Genomic DNA, 18,487 nt, shown 5'->3' with positions numbered 1-18,487 from the left:
CTCCATCCCCTAACTTGGATTTAGTGCATCAAACCGCTCGCACGTTCCCCCCTCCTTTTGTGAAACGTGTATTCTGCTAAACTGGGATTCCCCAAAAAAATACCGGTAAAGCCGCAGTTTGCCAGGGCCAGCTCCTGACCCGGGCGCGAGGACGCAGCGAGGCTCCTGGAGCTTGCCCGGGCTGTGCAGGCTGGTGGCTCAGCGGGTCTAGGACCATGAAAACGCGTGTCCCCGGCATTCCCGAGCTGTGGCAAAACTCACCGCCCCGGCACAGAGGGTTGCTGGCGGTGGAGGAAAACCTGGCTGCCAAAAAAAAAAAACCAAACAACTCTGTCCTGGATGTGAGATGCTTCTAGGGGATGAGGTGGACTGGGGTCCGCTCTGCGGGTCAGGAACGCCTGCTCCTGGCTGCCTGGCACCCCTCTGCTGCTTCCCCTCCATCACTTTTCACCTCTGTTTTTTTCCCAAACCGCCCTCTTTCTCCCAAAAGAAACCTCTCCCCCAAACAGTTTGTAAATAAAACTACACCTACGTAGTCTGGAAGAAAAGGTGGAGCCATATTGAAGCAAAATAGCTCTTTTTTTCGTCATCTTGAGGCTTTTTTTTTTTCCTCCTTCTTCAGAAAACAGCGTTGTTGTCACCTTGTGCTCTGATGGGTGACGGGAATTTCTCAGCCAGCCCGGGTTGAATTCCCCGTTACCAAAACTTGCCACAGCCCTTTGGCGCTGTTTTGGAAACAACCTTTGGCTTCTATTCCTGTAATCTCTCCTTTTGCCGTCGAGGTTTTTGCGTGACGTGAAAAGCTGAGTGGCCGTGTCCCTGGACGGTGGCACCTGGTGCCTCGGGGCCGGTCAGTGACCCTCCGTGCCGAATTTTTCCTCACCCACGGGTCGGTTTGGCGGACGCAGAAGGATGCTGGTGCGGGGACAGGCTGGAGCAGAGCTTTGCCGTCAGCCTGGGAGGGCACGGGCTTGTCCTCCTCCCTCCACCATGCCCATGGTTGAACCCCAACCCATCTCTCTCTTCTTTACGTGTCCGCCCATCCCTTCACACGTGCCGGAGAGATGGGGCTCCCCTTCCCATCCCCGCCTGGCGGGTGGTGTCCATCAGCAGGGACCCTCCTCGCAGACCATCGGGAAGGCTGGGAGGTGTTTGACGATTTTCTCTTTTATTTTTTTGCTTCTTTTTTGCTCGTCCAAGTTCTGCTGGCACTTTAGCAGGGGTGTTTGCGGCATGAGAAATGGCCATGATTTTACTGCCTGTGTTTGGTACCTATCGTGTGATACTTGAAGAGATCAGGGGTGTTTTGCCCTTTGTTTGAGTCGGCTCTTTATTTTTTTTTTTTTTTTTCCTTTTTTCTCTTCTTTTTCTTGCGTTGTTGATGTAGTGGGCACATCTGCCACCCTGACAAAATGCCTCTTCTCTAAGAGTATAACCTCTCCAATAGTTGTGTATAATTAAAGAACTGTAAACTTTTTTTAAAATAAAATATGTATATACCTTGAAGCTTGGCTGGTGCTTGATCGCTGTGAGCTTGGTCTTGCAGGAAAGACCCTGGGACCTTGCGGCGTTGACTCTGCATCCCACCAGGACTTCATCCATGGCCCATCTATGCCAGATGAAAGCCGTCCCGGGGCATCTTCTGCCTGGAGATGATCTGCTGGAGGTGGAAGCAGAGGTTGTTGCACGCACCCAACGTGCTGATGGTAGTGCTTGGGGTAGCCGGCTCCTTCTCCAGCTATTTCCAAGCAGTTGGGTGATGTCTTTCCATGCCCGGTGACCACAGCTTCGGCCCCGAAGCTGATTTTTAGGGTCTTGGGCTGGGAATGAGGGATCAGTGCAGCCACGGGGCATCCGTCCCCCCCCGTCCTTCCACTTGCGCAGCCTCGTGGGGTGGATTTCTTTCGAGGTCTCTTCTTGCAGCAGGACAAGTCATCACAGGTAACGCTGCCTGAGATGCCGCAGCCGTCGTGGGAGCCGTGTTTGGAGTCCTGGGCTGGTAATTATGGCAGAGGTGGCTGTTTTCTGTATAATCACGCATAATTTTGGCTTGATGTTATGTGGGGATTGGGATAACGTATACAGGGGATGTGAGCGGGAGTGGGAGCAGTTCAAGGACCCCCGAGTTGGCATTTCAGGGCTGTGGGTGGGCCAGGGAAGGGACAACAGCCTGGCATGTGTCCTCATCCTGGTTTAACTTGCTGCAGCTGCTGTCCCAAATTTGCTGGAGTTGAGCAAGACCTTCCTCTCCATCATCCTCCTCCCCGCACCCTTCCCTTGCTCCAGCCAGGGCTGTTTGTCACCCTAGGACCCAGCTTGGCGACAGGGTGGCGGATCCGTGTCATGCCAGTGCCACCTGCTGCCAGCACCCAGCCTGGCAGCCCTGAGCACCTTTGGGTGATGCTGGGTGCGGGGAGGGGGGGGACCCCATCCCAGTGCCACCTCTTGGGGCCACCAGCCCTCTGGGCTCTGTCCCTTGCCCTGGGGAGGGAGCAGGGAAGGGGCGACAGCCCTATACCCCCCCCCTCGTTGTGTGTCCCCCCTTTTAGGGCCAGCTGGGGGTGGCACTGTCCCCTCTGCCCAGCAGGTGGCCCCCGTGCCACACCAGTAGCCTCCCACCCTGCCCAGTACAGGCTAGAGCTGGCGCTGGTGCTGGGTTCCCTCCCTGTCCCCTGGATGTGGCCCCATCGCTGCTCTGTCCCCTGGGTGCCAAGTGCCACCCACCGTCCTCCCTCGGGGTTTGGGGCTCGGCTCGGCCTGGTCCGAGCTCCTGTGGGGCTCCGGGAGGGGGGTGCTGCTTGGGAGGTCAGTGCTGGGGTGACATGGGGGACAGGGACCCATAGTTGGTGGTGGGTGCTGCTTGGTGCTCCCGGGAGCACCCAGAGGCTTCGTCCTGCCCCATCTGTGTTGATACCGAAGGGCATCAAAGGGCAAAGTGCTGAGCCTGGGCCCCCCCAGGGCTCTGGGTGCCATCTCGCAGGGCTCTGGGTACCTTCTCCATGGGGCTTTGAGTGACATCCCCGTGGGGCTCTGGGTGCCATGCCCAAGGGGCTTTGGGTGCCATCCCCATGGGACTCTGGTTGGTACTACCATAGGGCTGTGGGTGCCATCCTCATGGAAGTCTGGGTGCCATCCCCAAGGGGCTCTGGGTGCAATCAGGCTGTAGTTGTCATCCCCACAGGGCCTTGGGTGCCATGCCCAAGGGGCTTTGGGTGCCATCCCCATGGGACTCTGGTTGCTACTACCATAAGGCTTTGGGTGCCATCCCCATGGAAGTCTAGGTGCTATCCCCACAGGGCTTTGGGTGCAATCAGGCTGTAGTTGTCATCACCACAGGGCCCTGGGTGCCATCCCTCTGGGGCTCTGGGTGCCATCCCCACGCCCGTGCAGCCCCTGTGACAGAGGGGGACAAGCCAGCACTGGCAGGCGCTCAGGGCTCTGGTCCTGGGGCTGCTCATGGGGTGAGCGGGACGTTCCCTCCCCTCCCGGCTTTGCCCCACGCCGGGTGCCAGGACCTTCCAACGCGGGAACCGCTCCCCATCGCCCTTCGGGACCCAAAGGACCTTGGGGGCTGCCCCGGCTGAGGGGTGCTGCACACCCATCCGGATGCGACCCCAAGGGATGCCAGCACTGCAGCCTGGCTCAGGCCCCCAGCCCCGGGGGGACGTGCACCTCCGAGCCCCAAGCGGGCACCGAGACGGGCCACTTGCGGTGACCCCGAGGGCCACGGGGGACACCTGAGCCTGCTCCGCCTGCCCCGTGCCGGCTCCGGTTACGGCCCGAATTGTTCCTCCCGGCTGGAAGAAATGCCGTCAGCGCCGGCGGATCGGTGGCCATTACTAATGCATGATACTCCGGCGGGAGACGGCTGCACCCGGCCCCTGCGGCGGGGCTGGGGCCCCCCCGAACCGCCTGCACCCCTCGGGGAGGGCAGGAGGGACAGAGCTGGGTTTGGGGAAGGGTCTCGCTCCCTCCTTGCTTCATCCGGGCCCCGAACGCTGGCTCAGGCCGGCGCTGGACGTGTCTGTCCAACAGGGCCTGGTAAACACGCGTGCCCGGCTGGAGCGCAAGCACGGTGGGGCTGGGGCTGCGGCCACGCTGCCCAATGGGTCTTGCCCAGGAAGGACCCTGGCACCTCTGCCACATCTCAGGTGACCAGGAGCGGTCCTGCAGAGGACGTTCACAGCTCGGTGCATGTTTGCTGACAAATATCTCTGTTTTCCCCATAACCAGTGATTCTGACCCATTTGCAGCAGGGGGGTCTTCCTCCCCGCTTTGCTTCTTCCCAATTTTTAGCTCTTTTACCCAAACCTCTCTCCTTCACCCCCAGTTTTCCTCTCCCCAGCTGAGCACGGCGGTGCCAAACCCAGCAGCTTCACCCCTTGCCCACCCTAGACCAGGATCCCCCACAGAGCCGGGGTGGTCCAACCCACCGGGGTGGGATGCTCATCCCACCTTGGGCTGACACCCATCGGGATGAACGACGGTGACCACCTCCCCATCCCTGAGCTTCAACCTCATTTTTAAGGCAGGATCTCATGGTGGGGGGGGGATTTTGCCAGCGCCAGCCTCACCGGTGCCATAAAACGTGCCGGGGAGGGCTCCCTGGCTAATGTACTTCGGTTGCGTTCCCTCATCTCTCCGCATCAATATTGCATTATCGGTTCCATCCCCATCTGAGCCCAGCGAGGAGACGTGGAAAGAAACCCAGCCCCGACCGAGCCCCCACACCGAGCACCGCCGGGTTTCAGCGCCGGCGGGGCGGCTTTGCCCGACCCCCTCCACCTTTCCAGAGGCTCTTCCAGGTCCATCCACATTAAATATTCGGTTGAGGAACAAAAGAAGATGATGTAAATTTTTAAACAGGGCCATTTGCTCTGCTCGGTTTACGCGAGCTGAGGCCTCGAAGAAATTTCAGCCGTACCTTTGCGGAGCCGAAATATTGATGGTGCTGGGGAGAGGGATGAGCCTGGCGCCGAGGGGCCCCATGCTGCGCTTGGGTTGGCACCATGCAGGCCACCCATGGTGCCTTCCAGCTCTTGGGGACCATCCTGGGGTCTCAAGGACCATCCCTGGGTATGGGGACCATCCCAAGTGCCTCCTTGCTTGTGAACAGTCCTGTGGTCATGGGGACCATCCAAGGTGCTTCCTTTCTTGGGGACCACCCTGGGGTTTCAGGGACCATCCCTGGGCGTGGGGAACATCCAAGATGCCTCCCTGCTTGGGGGCCATACTGGGGTCTCAGGGACCATCCGTGGGCATGGAGACCATCCAGGGTGCTTCCCTGCTTGACGATCATCCTGGGTCTTGGCGATCATCCTGGGTTTTGGGAACCATCTGGGCTGCCTCCTTGCTTGGGGACCATCCCTGGGCATGGGAAACATTCAAGGTGTCTCCCTGCTTAGGGACCATCCCAGTCTCTTGGGGACCATCCCTGGGCATGGGGACCATCTGGGGTGCCTCCCTGCTTGGGAACCATCCTGAGGTTTTGGGCACTACCCCAGATCTTGAGTACCATCCGGGGTGCCTCCCCTCTCTTGGAGACCATCCTGGGGTCTTGGGGACCACCCTGTGCTCTTGCGGACCATCCCAGGAACTGGGGATCATCCAGGATGCCTCTCTGCTTGGCAATCATCGTGGGGTCTTGGGGACCACCCACAATGTGTCCCCTCTCAGGGACCATCCCAGGGTTTGGGACCCATCCCAGGGAACCACCCATGGTCCCTCCTTTCTACAGCACCGCCCCAGGGTGCCACAGACACCAGCATCCCGAACACATCCCCATCCCCAGCGTGGGGCCGTGCTCAGCCCCATCCTGGATGGTCACCCCAAGATCCAGCACCCTCACCCCCGTCCCAGCCCTCTCCTCCTCCCCACATCCCTCCCTCCCCGCTTCCCCCATATCTCTTGGGGGGCTGCTCCCCACCGACAGCCCCCCCCCCCCCGTGCTTCACGGCCCTAAAGCGCCTCTTCCCAGGCGGTTTGGCCCCCCCAAAAAATCCGGGAGGCACCAACCGGCTTCTCCCACCCTCCATCCCAGCGGCCTGCGGCAACCCGATCCCGGTCCCAGCGGGCAGCCTGGCCCCAAACTGGTCGGGCTGGTTTGCGGCACTGGAACCCAGTGCTGCACACGCACTTTCGGGGGGGCCTGCAGTGACACCCCCCTCCCCCTCCATATATCTATATATTTTATATATGGTTTGCATCTGTGTGGTTGTGGGGGTGTTTGTGTGCGATTTGAGGGGGGAGGGGGTAATTTTTTGGGAGGAAATGTAATTTTGGAGTGGGGGGGAATGTAATTTTAGGGGGAGGGGATGTAATTTTAGGGGGGGGCACCGGTGCGGGCCATCCCCCTGGCTCCAGGGCTAGGGCAAAGCGAGGGGGACCCCTCCATCACCCCGGGAACAACCGAGGAGCCGTGCCCCCCTCCCGTAGCCATCACACCAGCCGTGCCCCCCCCCAACCTGCAACCAGCAGCGGGGTCGTGCCCCCCCCCCATCCCCGGAGCCCATCCCCGTCCCCTCGGGGCGGGCGGCGGCAGCTGCGGGCGCCTCTCGGGTTGCGGTCCGGGGAGGTGGGGGGGGTGGGGTGGATCGAGTGGAAGAGGAAAGGGGGGGGGGTCGGGATCGTTTTCCGTCTCCCCCCCCTCCCCGGGCGGGGGGGTTAGGGAGCGGGAAACCGGATCGGCGGCGGCGGGGCGGCTCAGGTGCGCGGCCGCGCTGCCGCCGGTGTCCGGTGTCCGACAGCCGGTGAGCGGCCCCGACGGCGGCCCCGGGGAGGGCCGGACCCGGCTATAAAAATCCACCCCCCAAGGAGAAGGAACCGCCGGCTGGGGGCTCAGCCTTTCCCCCTCCGCCCCCTCCCCGGTCCCTGCCCCGCCGCGGCGGGACGGAGCCGCCCGCCCGCCCCGAGGCCGCGGTGATGGGCGGGCGCCGCCTCCCACTCCATTAAGGGAAGGGAAGGGGTGGGGGGGGGTCCTCTCCGCCCCGCCCGCGCTGGGGGGGGATCGCACCATCACCCCCCCCGCCCCGGGGTGGGTTGAAGGGGTAACGGGGGAGGGAGCTACCGTGCCGGTAGCCCCGGCGGGGCGGCCCCGGGGGTGGGGTACGGGGGGGGGGTGGGGGTGGCCCAAGGTGAGCCCGGCCTCCCCCCCCCCGCCCCGGGCCCGGCTCCACCTTCCGGGGCACCTGGGCCAATTGGGAGCCGCAGGGGGGGTCCCCCCGGCCGGGCTAAGGCCGCTGCCGCCGCCGCTCCCCGCCACTTGGGCGAGCGCCGGGGCGGCGGGCGGCGGCGGGGACCCCCCCGAGGGGTGGGTGGGGGGGTGGCGGGAGGTCCCGTGTCCGTCCCTCCCTCCCCCAGCCCCGGGGTGAGCCCACCCCCCCCCGTCGGGTCCCGCTTTGGCCGCCCGGAGCCGAGGCAGCGCCCGGAGCAGAGGTAAGTGCGGCCGCCTCGGCCCCGGGGGGTGGGGGGGGTCGGGTCCGGTCGGGGCCCCCCCGGGGCTCAGGGACACCACCCCCCCCCCGCCTTGGCCACCCCCTTCCCTCCGGTCTCTCCATGCAGGATCCGGCCCCGGGGCGGCGTATCCCCCCTTCTCCCCGCTTTTCCTCGACGTGGAGTTCCCCCCCAAACTCGGCCTGAGCCCCCCCAAATTCTCCCGCCTCCCAGCGTCTCCCCCCCCATCCCGGGGTCCCTCCAAACCTCTGCCGTCGGGGGGGGGGGGTTGTCGCAGCCATCGCATCCCACCGGGGTGAAGTGGGTGACAACGAAACGGGGGTCCAGCCCCATCACCCACTGCCGCAGCCACCCCTCGACCTAGGGGGGGGGTATTTTGGGGTTCAGGGGTGCCCCTTTCCACCCCTCCAGTGCGATGTGTCGCCGCTTTGCAGCCCCGATGGCAGCTCCAGTGTCACCAAATAGTGACCGTAACGAAAGCCCGGCCGAGGGGCACCCCCCAACATGGGAGGGGTGCTGCTTTGGGGGGGGTGTCCATGCACCCCAACCCCCGGGGTAAGTACCCCCCTGTCCACCCCCCGCCTCCACCCAGGGCTGCGGAGGGTGGATGGACCCCGGGGGGGGGTCAGGCGTGTCCCCAGCCCTGCTTGGGGACCTGAAACCTCAGCCGGGGGGGCAGGGTGGGGTCCTGCCCCAGGCTGGGGGATGCTGTGGGGTAGGGGGGTCCCCCAGGCGCTGGGGCAGCCGGCGGGGCCATGGCAGGTGCCTCCAGCACTCCAGCACAAATCTGCCCTGTTTAGCCCCAAAACGGGGTTCCCGGCTGCGCACGGCAGCTCTGTCGCTGTCCCTGTCCCCATCTCCATCCCTGTCCTCATCCCAAGCCCCATCCTCGTCCCTGTCTCTGTCCCTGACCGCGTTCCCGTCCCCATTCCTGTCTCCGTCCCCATTCCCATCTCCATCCGCATCCCGATTTTCATGCCCATCCCCGTCTCCATCTCTGTCCCCGTCTCCATCTCTGTCCCCGTCTCCATCCCTGTCCCCGTCTCTGTCCCCATTCCCGCCTCCGTCCCTGTCTCCATCCCCGTCCCCATCTTCGTTCCCATTCCCATCTCCGTCCCCATCCCCATCTCCACCCCCATCCTTGTCCCCATCCCCGTTTCTGTCCCCATCCCTGTCTCCTTCCCCTCCTTGTCCCTGTCCCCATCCCTGTTGCCATCCCAATCCCGTCCCCGTCCCCACCCGGGCTCTCCCCGGCCGCCCGCTGGCGTTGCCCACGGAGGGGGGACCAGCGGCCACGCGAATTGGGGTGTCGAGCGCAGGCGGGCGCCCGCTCCCACCGCACCCCACGGCGGGGAAGCCATTGGCAGTGGCCATGGCCCCGAGCCACCGCGGTCCCCGTCCCCTGGCGTGGCAGAGGCAGCGACCGAGCACCATCTTGGTGCTGGCGGTGCCACGAGCATCCCCGGGTGACGCCGGTGGCTTTTTGGGCTTGGGAACGGGTTTTTGCCCCCGCTGGGCCCCTAAACGCTGCTTGGGGACCAGGGGACCCCCACATCCCCACGCCGAAGGTCTCGGGCCTTGCGGCAGAGCCCGCCGGAGCCCTCGGAGGGGGCTGCCGGGAGCGGGGCCGGGGGGGCCCCGGGGGGGGGCAGCATCCGCAATGCGGCAGCTCCCAACGTCATGAGCCGGGGTGCGGCGGCTCTGCAGAGGGGCAGGCTCAGCCCCGGGGCCGGCCGGGCCCTTGGGCTGCCGCAGTGGCCTTGGGCGGAGGCAGGGGGACGGGGACAAGGGGGACTCCCCCAAAGCTGCCACCCCGTCCCCAAGCCGGGTGGGATGCAGCACCCGCAGGCGTTGGGGCGCAGGGGGTCAGCGGGGAAAGGCCGGATCCTGCCTGGCGCAGCGCCGGGGCCACGCGGGCCGGCCGACGGCGGGGATTAGGCGAAGCCATCGCTATCAAAGTCACGCCAAGGATGGCGGCGGGCTCGGCCTCACCCGCGGCCCCCCCCGGGGACCGGTGTCCCCAAGCCACCGCGGTGCCGGGGTGGTGTCCCCCAGGTGAGGACGGCGCCGCGGCCTTGGGGGGCTTCCCTTCCTTTTGGGCTGCTTGGCTGAGCGCCGCGGGGCTCCTCCAAGCTTTCGGGGTGCTTCGCTGTGGGGCGAGGGCTTTGCTGATGGAGCCCGAAAGGCGGGTGCAGATGGGGGGGACACGTCTGTCCCCGACGGCGTTAACCCCTCCGTGCTCGGCTCTCCCCAAATCACGGGGATGGCTGAGCCGAGCGAGCGCCGCTGCTCGTCTTTGGCCCCAAATTCGAGGCCAGACGGGGTGCGAGGGGTCGGTGGCTGCGTCCTTGAGGGGGGGGTCAGCTCCCACCGCCGGATACAGGGCACCCCGAGCTCATCCCGGGGCCGCTCGCCTCGTCGGGGCCTCGGCTTCGCTGACACAAAGGAGACTTTGTGCCTTCCTCCTCCTCCGCCACCGCCATGGCCGCTTGGCACGGCCGAGCACGGCCCCGCGGGGACGGCGTCGCGGCCAGCCGGGGGGTTCGCAGCCACCCGGGGGGGGCTTTGCAACCATCTGGGGGCGGGGGGTTGCAAGCTTTTGGAGGGTCTGCCACCTTTTGGGGAGTTTGCAGCCATCTGGATGCTTTGCAACCACACAGGGGAGGTTGCAACCTTATGGGGGGGTCTGCAACCATCCAGTGGGTCTGCAACCTTCTAGGGGGGTCTGCGACCTTCTAGGGGGGTCTGCGACCTTCTAGGGGGGTCTGCAACCTTCTAGGGGGTCTGCAAGCATTTGGAGGGTCTGCAACCTTTTGGGAGGCTTTGCAATGTTTTAGGGGGTTTGCAGCCATCCAGGGGAGTTGCAACCATTCTTAGGGGGTTTGCAACCCTTTGGAGGGTCTGCAACCATCTAGAAGGTTTGCAAGTTTTTGGAGGATTTGCAGCCCTCCAGGGGGTTTGCAATTTTTTTGAGGGGGTTTGCAACCATTTGGAGGGTCTGCAGCCATCCAGGGGGTTTGCAACCTTGTGGGGGGTTTGCAGCCGTTCAGAGGTTTTGCAATATTTTGTGGGGGGTTGCAGCCATCCAAGGGGGTTGCAACCATTTAGGGGGTTTGCAACTGTTTGGAGGGTCTGCAACCATCAAGAGGGTTTGCAAGCTTTTGGGGGGGTTTGCAACATTTTGGGGGGTTTGCAGCTGGATGCTTTGCAGCCATGCGGGCCGGGGGGGTGGGTCGCAGCCATCCCGGGGGGAGTTGCAACCTTTTGGAGGGTCTGCAACCATCCGGGAGGGTTGCAACTTTTTGGGAGGTTGGCAACTTCTCAGGGGGGGTGCGCAACCATCCAGGGGTTTGCAACCTTTTGAGGGGTTTGCAACCAATTGGGAGGGGGGGGTTGCAACCAACCAGGGGGCTTGCAACCTTTTGGGAGGGTTTTGCAGCCATCCGGCAGCATGGGGCCGAGACACCCACTTAACCCCGCAAAGGCGTCGGCTGGCAAATGGCTTCCAACGCCGGGTCCCAGCACCCCCACGACCCCCTCCCGCTGCGGCGCGTCCCCAAAACTCCCCGGTGCTCGACCCGCCGAGCTGGGGACCGGATTTTCCCCGTCCTCCCCGGAGAAGCGACATCGGGGCAAGCATCTCCCTTCGCTTGGCGGTTTCCGAAGCATTTTTGCCGGTCGATAATAATTTATTCCTATTTTTTTCCATTGCCGTTTCGAGGCTGGAGACTGGGCTGGGGGCATGCGGCTCCTGCTTATGGAGGATTTTGGGGGGAAATTAAGGAAAAAAAACCCAAGGAGGTTGCGAGCTCGCTACTCCTGTTCTGTGTATGGCACTGGTAGAATTCACTGTGCAACCCCGCGGTCAGTGAATTACCATAGGGCCATAAACAGAGCAGAGAAAGACCCGCGAGCCCCGCGGGGCCGTCGCCGACGTCGCCTGGCCCGTTTTGGCACTAGCACATTTTTGCTTTTATTTGTAGCTTTTGAGCAATTATGTGTAGTGCCAATATGGGAGAAGGTGGAGAGAGCAGCGCCGGGGCGGGGGATGGACGAGCAGCGGTGCTGGGGGGGGGGGGGGGTTCAGCGGGGGGGATGCTGGGAGCGAGGGATGCGGCTGGGGATGGGAAGGTGGAAACCATCTGAAATTGCTGGGGTGATGGAGGGATGTCCGTCAGACCCCATCCATGGGTGTCATGGGGTGTTCCAGCCCGTGGAGGCATCTCAGCCAAGCCGTGTCCCAGTGGTGGCCATCACGAGCGGGATGGGACCCTCCTCACTCCTTGTCCCCTCCTGGACCACGGTGGTGGCATCTCCCCGGGGTTGAGCCAGGCATCCCCACGGGAGGATCTGCTGGAGCCGCGCGCAGGGTTTTCTGGCTGGACGGGTGAAATTATTTTTTTTTTTTTTTCCTATTTTTTTGCAGCTTTCCAGGCCTGGCACCGCGGCCGCGGGCGTCCCCCTGCCCCATCCCCGTGCCGGGGCCTGGCTGCTGAGACGGTGCCGGTGGTGCCGGCGGTGCCCGGCCCCGGGGCTGCCTTTGGCAATGGTAGAACTCACACTGGTGCGGTAGCAGGATCCGGTGGTTCTAGACTTGCCAACTACAGCCCCAGGGAACCGCCGCGGACACAGGCCCCTGGCACCCACGGGTGCAGCCGGGCACCCGGTGCTGGGCTCTGCTGCCAGGCTGGGAGGGTGCTCGTGGGGTCCAGTATTGATTTGGGGGGAAGGCGGTGGGTGTCCGTGCACATGCGTACGGGGTGGAGGACGGTAATGGTGACCCCCCCCTCCTGACCCCCCCCTCCCAAGGAGGGGGTCCGGCATCCCAAGGTGTCTCCACGGCGAGGGGGACAGGGACCTGCTGGACACTGGTCATTGGAGCAGCGCGGCCACGTGTCCCCGCGTGACGCCGGGCGTTAAGGGCTGATTCGGCCCCGTGGTGCGGGCAGGGCAGCTTGGGGGGGGGATTAGGTGGCCGGCTCCTGCCCCCGGCCCCTGGCCCTGGATCCAGCCCCAACCCAGCCCCCAGTTTCTGGGAAGAGGTGGGGGGGAAACTGAGGCACCGGTCAAGCAGCTTGTGGTGGCAGCTGCCACATGTCCCCTGCCTGTCCCCAGGTTGCAGGAAGGATGGTGACAGCTTTTGCGGGGGGGGGGGGACAGGGGATAGCATGGGAAGAGGCAGCTCTGGGCTGACATGTTGGGGGGTGGGGGGCTGTGAACACCCCCTTTCACCCCCCCATCACCCCCGGGGCTGGGGGGCGGCTGGCGGGGATATGTAGGGCAGCGCTGGGTGATTACGGGGCTTTCGGCGTAAGCCCGCGGAGATTGGATCACGCTGGATTAGGCTGCACGCTCAAATCATCCTCCCTGCGCCGGGGGGGCGGGGAGGGACGGACGGGGGTCCCCATCGCCCTCCTGGGGCAGGTGGGGGGCTGGGGGGCACAGGCTGTCCGTGTGTCTGTCTGGTCGTCCAGCTAGCAAACATTCATCCAGCCAGCCATCCCTCTGTCTGTCTGTCCAGCCATTGCACCATCCATCTACCTGTACAGCCGTCCACCCGCCCATCCATCCGTCTGTCTGTCCAGGCAGCCAGCCATTGCTCCATCTACCAGTCCATCCGTCTGTCCAGCCATCTGGCCGGCCATCCATCCATCCATCTACCAGTCTGTCCATCTATCTGTCCATCCATCCGTCCGTCCGTCTGTCCAACCAGCCATTGAGCCATCTACCAGTCAGTCTGTCCTTCCATCCATCCATCTGTCCATCCATCTGTACAACCAGCCGTTGATCCATCTACCAGTCAGTCTGTCTGTCCATCCGTCCGTCTGTCCATCCATCCATCCGTCTGTCCATCCGTCCGTCCGTCCATCCGTCCATCCATCCATCCATCCGTCTGTCCGTCCATCCGTCCGTCCATCCGTCCGTCCATCCAACCAGCCATTGTTCCATCTACCAGGCTGTCCATCCGTCCATCCATCCCCCCAACGCTGGGCTTAACCCCCCGCCACCAGCTCAGCAATGGGGCCCTGAGGGGGGAGCAGGGGCGGAGCACCCTTCACAAGCCCCACCCCTCCCGTTAGGCCACTCCCACACGAGAAGCTCCACCCCTTCCAAAAGGCTCCACCCCCAGTAGTCACCCAAAGGGGAGCTGGTGCCCCCTGGGACCCACACCCTATTGGGGATCCCCCCGAGACACCCCCCGCCAGCCCTTCCTGGCTGCAGCAGCCAGGCTCAACCCGAGCAACCCCAGCGCTTTTGGGGCCAAATCCTGCAATTTGGGGTCAAATCCTGCAATTTGGGGCCAAATCCTGCAATTTGGGACCCACTCCAGGCAGAACAGCGCTGGGATGGGGGGGGTAGAGGCAGCAAACCCACCTGGGCCACGCACAGGAGCCCCCGCTCCGAGACCCCCCCCCAGTGCCCGGGGGACCCCCCCATAGCGCCCAGGCTGGGAAGGGGAGCAGGATCGGGCCCCACCAGCCTCTCCGCGCTGGGAAATGCCAAGCGGAGCTGGTGCTGGTGTGCCGGGGCGAGCGCGAGCCGCCCCAGCGGGAGGCCCCGACCTGCTTATTAAAGACCGATTAGCAAAGATTAAAGCCTCGCGGCAGCGTCTGCTGGGCCGAGCTGCCTCCCCCTCTGGCCACGCTGCCGGATCCGGGGCTCCTTCGGGGCACCCCAGCCCGGCCGGGGGATGTCCTGGGGTCCCCGGACCCCCGCGTCACCCTCCCGGCAGACGCAGCATCTTTCACGTCTGGGGACGTGGAGCTTGGCTGGGGATCTGCTCCCAGCTCAGCCGGGGATACCCGTGAGCATCCACGGGTGCTCCGGTAAAGCAGCCGCGTTCCCCCTTTCCTTCCGTCCGTCTGTCCGTCCTTCCAGCCTTCCTCCGCTCTTTTTCTTGCCCCAGGCTACAAGAAACCTGCAGGATTCACCGCGCCGGAGCCAGGGCTGCAAGCGTCCCGCGTCGGCGTTCAAATAAAGCTGCTGAAACCCATCGCTGCGCTTCCCGGCTCCTCCTTGGGTTTGCGCCCCAAATAACGCACCCCGGTGTGCCGGGACCCGGCGGTGGCTGCTGCAGCTGAAAGTGGAGGAATTCAACCCAAAGGCCAGCTCAGCCCCAGGGTGGGAGCACGGGGGGGATGCTCAAACACCCCCATGGTTTCCACTCGGCCCCCGGGTTGTGGCTGGAAGAGTAAAAAGGAATGAGATAAATTGCACAAAGGAAGAATTAAGCCCCAAAATCGTCCCAGCCCTGCTCAGCTCCTCTCCGGCCCCAACGTCGCAGCAGGGCAGAGCGGAGCCGGCGTGGGGAGGGCGGGGGGTGCGGGACCAAGCCCCGAAACACCCGCCAGGCAAGGAGGGATGGCAGAATACACCGAAACGCCCCAAAATACCCCCAAAACAGGAGAGCAGGACACATGGGTAGACACATTTGTAACAATTTATTGAATGAGGCAATAATAGACACTGGGAAAACAAGGGGGGTCCATGCTCTGCTACTTGCCTGGTTTTTGTCTTTTTGGGGGGGGCGGGAGGGCAGGGGGGAACCTCTCGGACTAAAAGAACGTCATTTCATCGCCAAAGAAACACTGACTTGAAAGCCACCGACATCTTCACAACGACAATTAAAAAAAAAAAAAATTAAAAAAAAAAAAACCAAACCCAACAAATTGGAGAACCAGGACTGTTTCTATGGAAAGATCTCCCTCCCCTCGTTAAAGTACAGAAGAAATGTATACAAAGAACATTTGATATTTTTTCCATATAAAACAAGTAAATACAAGAATCTGAAAAATTCCTCGAAGGTGGAGCGAGACGTGGAGAACTTTGTTAATGGCCACTTGGAAATAATACAAAAAAAAAACAAAACCCAAACAAATTAAAAATTAAATACCATGCACAAGTGCACGCGTGGGGCTGTGGCTGACGGAGGGTTCGGCCGGGCGCTGCCGCTGGGACGCAAAGGTTTGGCCCACGGGAAAGTCAAGTAAAATTTGCCCCCAAAAAACACCCCCGAGGCCTTTTTTTTCCCCCTCCTGGAGAGGTTTTTGGGTGATGGAGATTAAAAGTCCCCAGCAGCAGCAGAGCTGTGCTGGGAGATGCAGTAGGGCAGGACCAGGGGGGTGGCTTGGAGGGTCGGGGGGTGCAGAGGGGTCCCCCGAAGGGAAGGGTCTGTGCTCGCATCCCCCCCGCTACCTTCAAGCGAAGGTTTTCTTGCGGGAACCGGACTCTCCGGGGACGGGCAGGGGGGGTCGGGGGATCCTGGGGGGTGGCAGTGGGGAGCGGGACAAGCCCGGGGCAGCTCTTTGGCAAGGGAAGCCCTGGGAAGGCGGGGGGCGAGCAGGGGGGACACAGCCAGAGCCCCTGTAGAGGCATTTCCACTCCGGTCTAGATCCACAAAAAAACAGGAAATAATAATAATAATAACAATAATAATAATAATAAAGAAAAAAAAAAAAGATCTAAAATGGCAGGTACGTTTCGAGAGCAGAGAAATAAGAACAGGTCTCCAGTGTGCACCAAGGGGAGCCGGGCGGAGCGCGGCCGGGATTCTCCGCAGCGGCGCTTACGGTCGTCAAAGGCAGAGGTGGCCTCGCTCGCCGGCGCGGGGAGGGCGGCAGTCAGGCGGGCTTCTGGAAGAGCGTTATCCCTTCACGAGGTTGCCACCCCCCTGCAGTCACACGTGCATTTTTTTTCCCAGGAGAGGAGCCTTTTCTGAACTCTTTGCCTTTTTTTTCTTTTTTTTGGGGGGTGGTTTTTTTTTTTTGTGTGGTTTTTTTTTTTTTTTTTTTAATATAAAAGTCCACGTTAAAATCTTTGAAACCTAATTTGCCAAGTGCGGATGGCGGAGGGCCGTGCCCAGGAGCTGCCAGTGGAGGAAGGTGCCAGCGCAGCCCGGGAGCGACGGCGATGCTGCTGGAGCGGTTTTGGCCGAGGGCGTCCGTGCTCCCCTCGTGCCTTGATCCCCCCAGGCCTTGCCCTGCTCAATCCCATGCCGGGGGGAATGGGGGCTAAGGGGTTGCTTTTTTTTGTTGTTTTGTTTTCTTTTAAATCTCCTCGGAAAGTCCCGTCACAATTTGGCTTCTCACTCCTACGAGAGCAGAGTGGCGCTATAAAAATGCACTTAACACACATCCTCTGCTAGTATTTTTTTTTTCTTTTTTTTTTTTCCTTTTAAAAAAAAAAAAAAAAAAGTTAACAAAACCTTTGCTTCCAAAGCTGGGAGACTCAATGCCACCTGATTGCATCTCTGGAGAGGCGTAAAAAAATTATTCGCATAAGAGACGAGGAAAATCACCACGATCGTGCTCTGGGCATCGTCACTGTTCCAAGGTCACCACTTCCACTGCCTGCCCATCCATGGTGACGGCACTGTCCGCTATCCTCGTGGTAACGGGTGCCATCGCCACCTGAACGGGGCCGTTGCCTTGGGCCAGGCTGGTCACCACGGTCTGGTACATGCTGACGGGGATCTGGACGAGACCTGCGGAGACAAAAAAACAATAGGAGCGGGGTTGGGAGGGAAGGAACGGAGCAAGACCAGCACGAGGGACGAGGCTGGCGTGGCCACGTGCCATGGTGCGGTCCCCAGCAGTTTGGGGACTGCATTCCTCCTGCTCCAGAGATCATAGAATCACAGAATCATACAGGTTGGAAAAGACCTCTAAGATCATCGCGTCCAACCGTCAACCCAACCCCCCCATGCCCACTACACCATGTCCCTAAGCGCCTCATCTACACGTCTTTTAAATACTTCCAGGGATGGTGACTCCACCACTTCCCTGGGCAGCCTGTTCCAAGGCCTGACCACTCTTTCAGTAAAGAAATTTCTCCTCACGTCCAATCTAAACCTCCCTTGGCACAACTTGAGGCCATTTCCTCTCGTCCTGTCACTTGTTACTTGGGAGAAGAGACCAACCCCCACCTCGCTACAACCTCCTGTCAGGTAGTTGTAGAGCGCGATGAGGTCTCCCCTCAGCCTCCTCTTCTCCAGGCTAAACACCCCCAGGTCCCTCAGCCGCTCCCCATCAGACTTGTGCTCCAGGCCCTTCACCAGCTTCGTTGCCCTCCTCTGGACACGCTCCAGCACCTCCATGTCCTTCTTGTGGTGAGGGGTCCAAAACTGAACACAGGATTCGAGGTGCAGCCTCACCAGTGCCCAGTACAGGGGCACGATCACCTCCCTGCTCCTGCTGGCCACACTATTTCTGATACAGGCCAGGATGCCGTTGGCCTTCTTGGCCACCTGGGCACACTGCCGGCTCATGTTCAGCCGCTGTCGACCAGCACCCCCAGGTCCTTTTCCTCTGGGCACTTTCCAGCCACTCTTCCCCAAGCCTGTGGCGTTGCCTGGGGTTGTTGTGGCCCAAGTGCAGGACCCGGCACTTGGCCCTGTTGAACCTCATACATTGGCCTTGGCCCATCGATCCAGCCTGTAAAATCACCCTTGATTTGCCCAAAATTAGGAATCCTGGGGCTGAGGAAGGGACAAACTCAGCTTCTCCCCCCGCCAGACTTCCATCGCCTGTAACTCCACACGCCACTCAAACACACCCGTCCTGCCCGCGAGCCCCGGTACAGCCAGGCCTCTCCCAGGCACGATTCACTTTCTCCAGCTCACTCTCCATCCCGGCCGGGTCCTTCTGCCGTCACACCGAGATGGGCAAAGGGCAGCGTGAGAGCAGTGAGCCTTGGCCAAGCCACACTGGCTCCAGGCATTGGCTATAGACACTCGTATATATACATAACATATAACAGAGGTAAAGGAAAGCAAACCAAGTTTCTCAGCCCTTCCCCACTTATGGATGGGTCCAGCAAAGTAGGAAACATCTTTTTCCTAAGGGTGGCTCAGCTACAGAAAGGGATCAGATGTCCCCGAGCTGGAGCTGGCAAAGTTTCGGGATTGTTTTTGGCCACGGAGGAAAGCACCGCTCTGCCAAACACGGTGAGCCCCGGTGAGCTAGGTAACACCAGCCAGGGTAACAACAAAACAACGAACGAGGCCCCTGAGGATATTGTGATGTGAATGATGAAA

General features: G+C 61.9%; 1 protein-coding gene across 12 annotated transcripts in view; it reads right to left on the bottom strand.

Moving 5' to 3' along the window:
- Positions 1 to 14,875: 14,875 nt before the first annotated feature.
- NRF1 (nuclear respiratory factor 1) overlaps positions 14,876 to 18,487 on the bottom strand; it is a 71,305-nt gene continuing 67,693 nt past the window's right edge. For 10 of the 12 annotated variants that reach the window (XM_075141669.1, XM_075141591.1, XM_075141599.1 and 7 more), the window contains one exon: positions 14,876 to 16,936. In XM_075141669.1, the coding sequence (XP_074997770.1) occupies positions 16,773 to 16,936 (164 nt within the window). In that variant the 3' untranslated portion in view covers positions 14,876 to 16,772. The remainder of the gene's footprint in view (positions 16,937 to 18,487) is intronic. The other 2 variants (XR_012672322.1, XR_012672316.1) reach the window with 1 other exon arrangement.

Source organism: Calonectris borealis, chromosome 1 (assembly GCF_964195595.1).
Source record: "Calonectris borealis chromosome 1, bCalBor7.hap1.2, whole genome shotgun sequence".
Taxonomy (NCBI): Eukaryota; Metazoa; Chordata; class Aves; order Procellariiformes; family Procellariidae; genus Calonectris; species Calonectris borealis.
The sequence above is the reverse complement of the archived record's forward strand: the minus strand, read 5'-3'. Positions and strand labels throughout refer to the sequence as shown.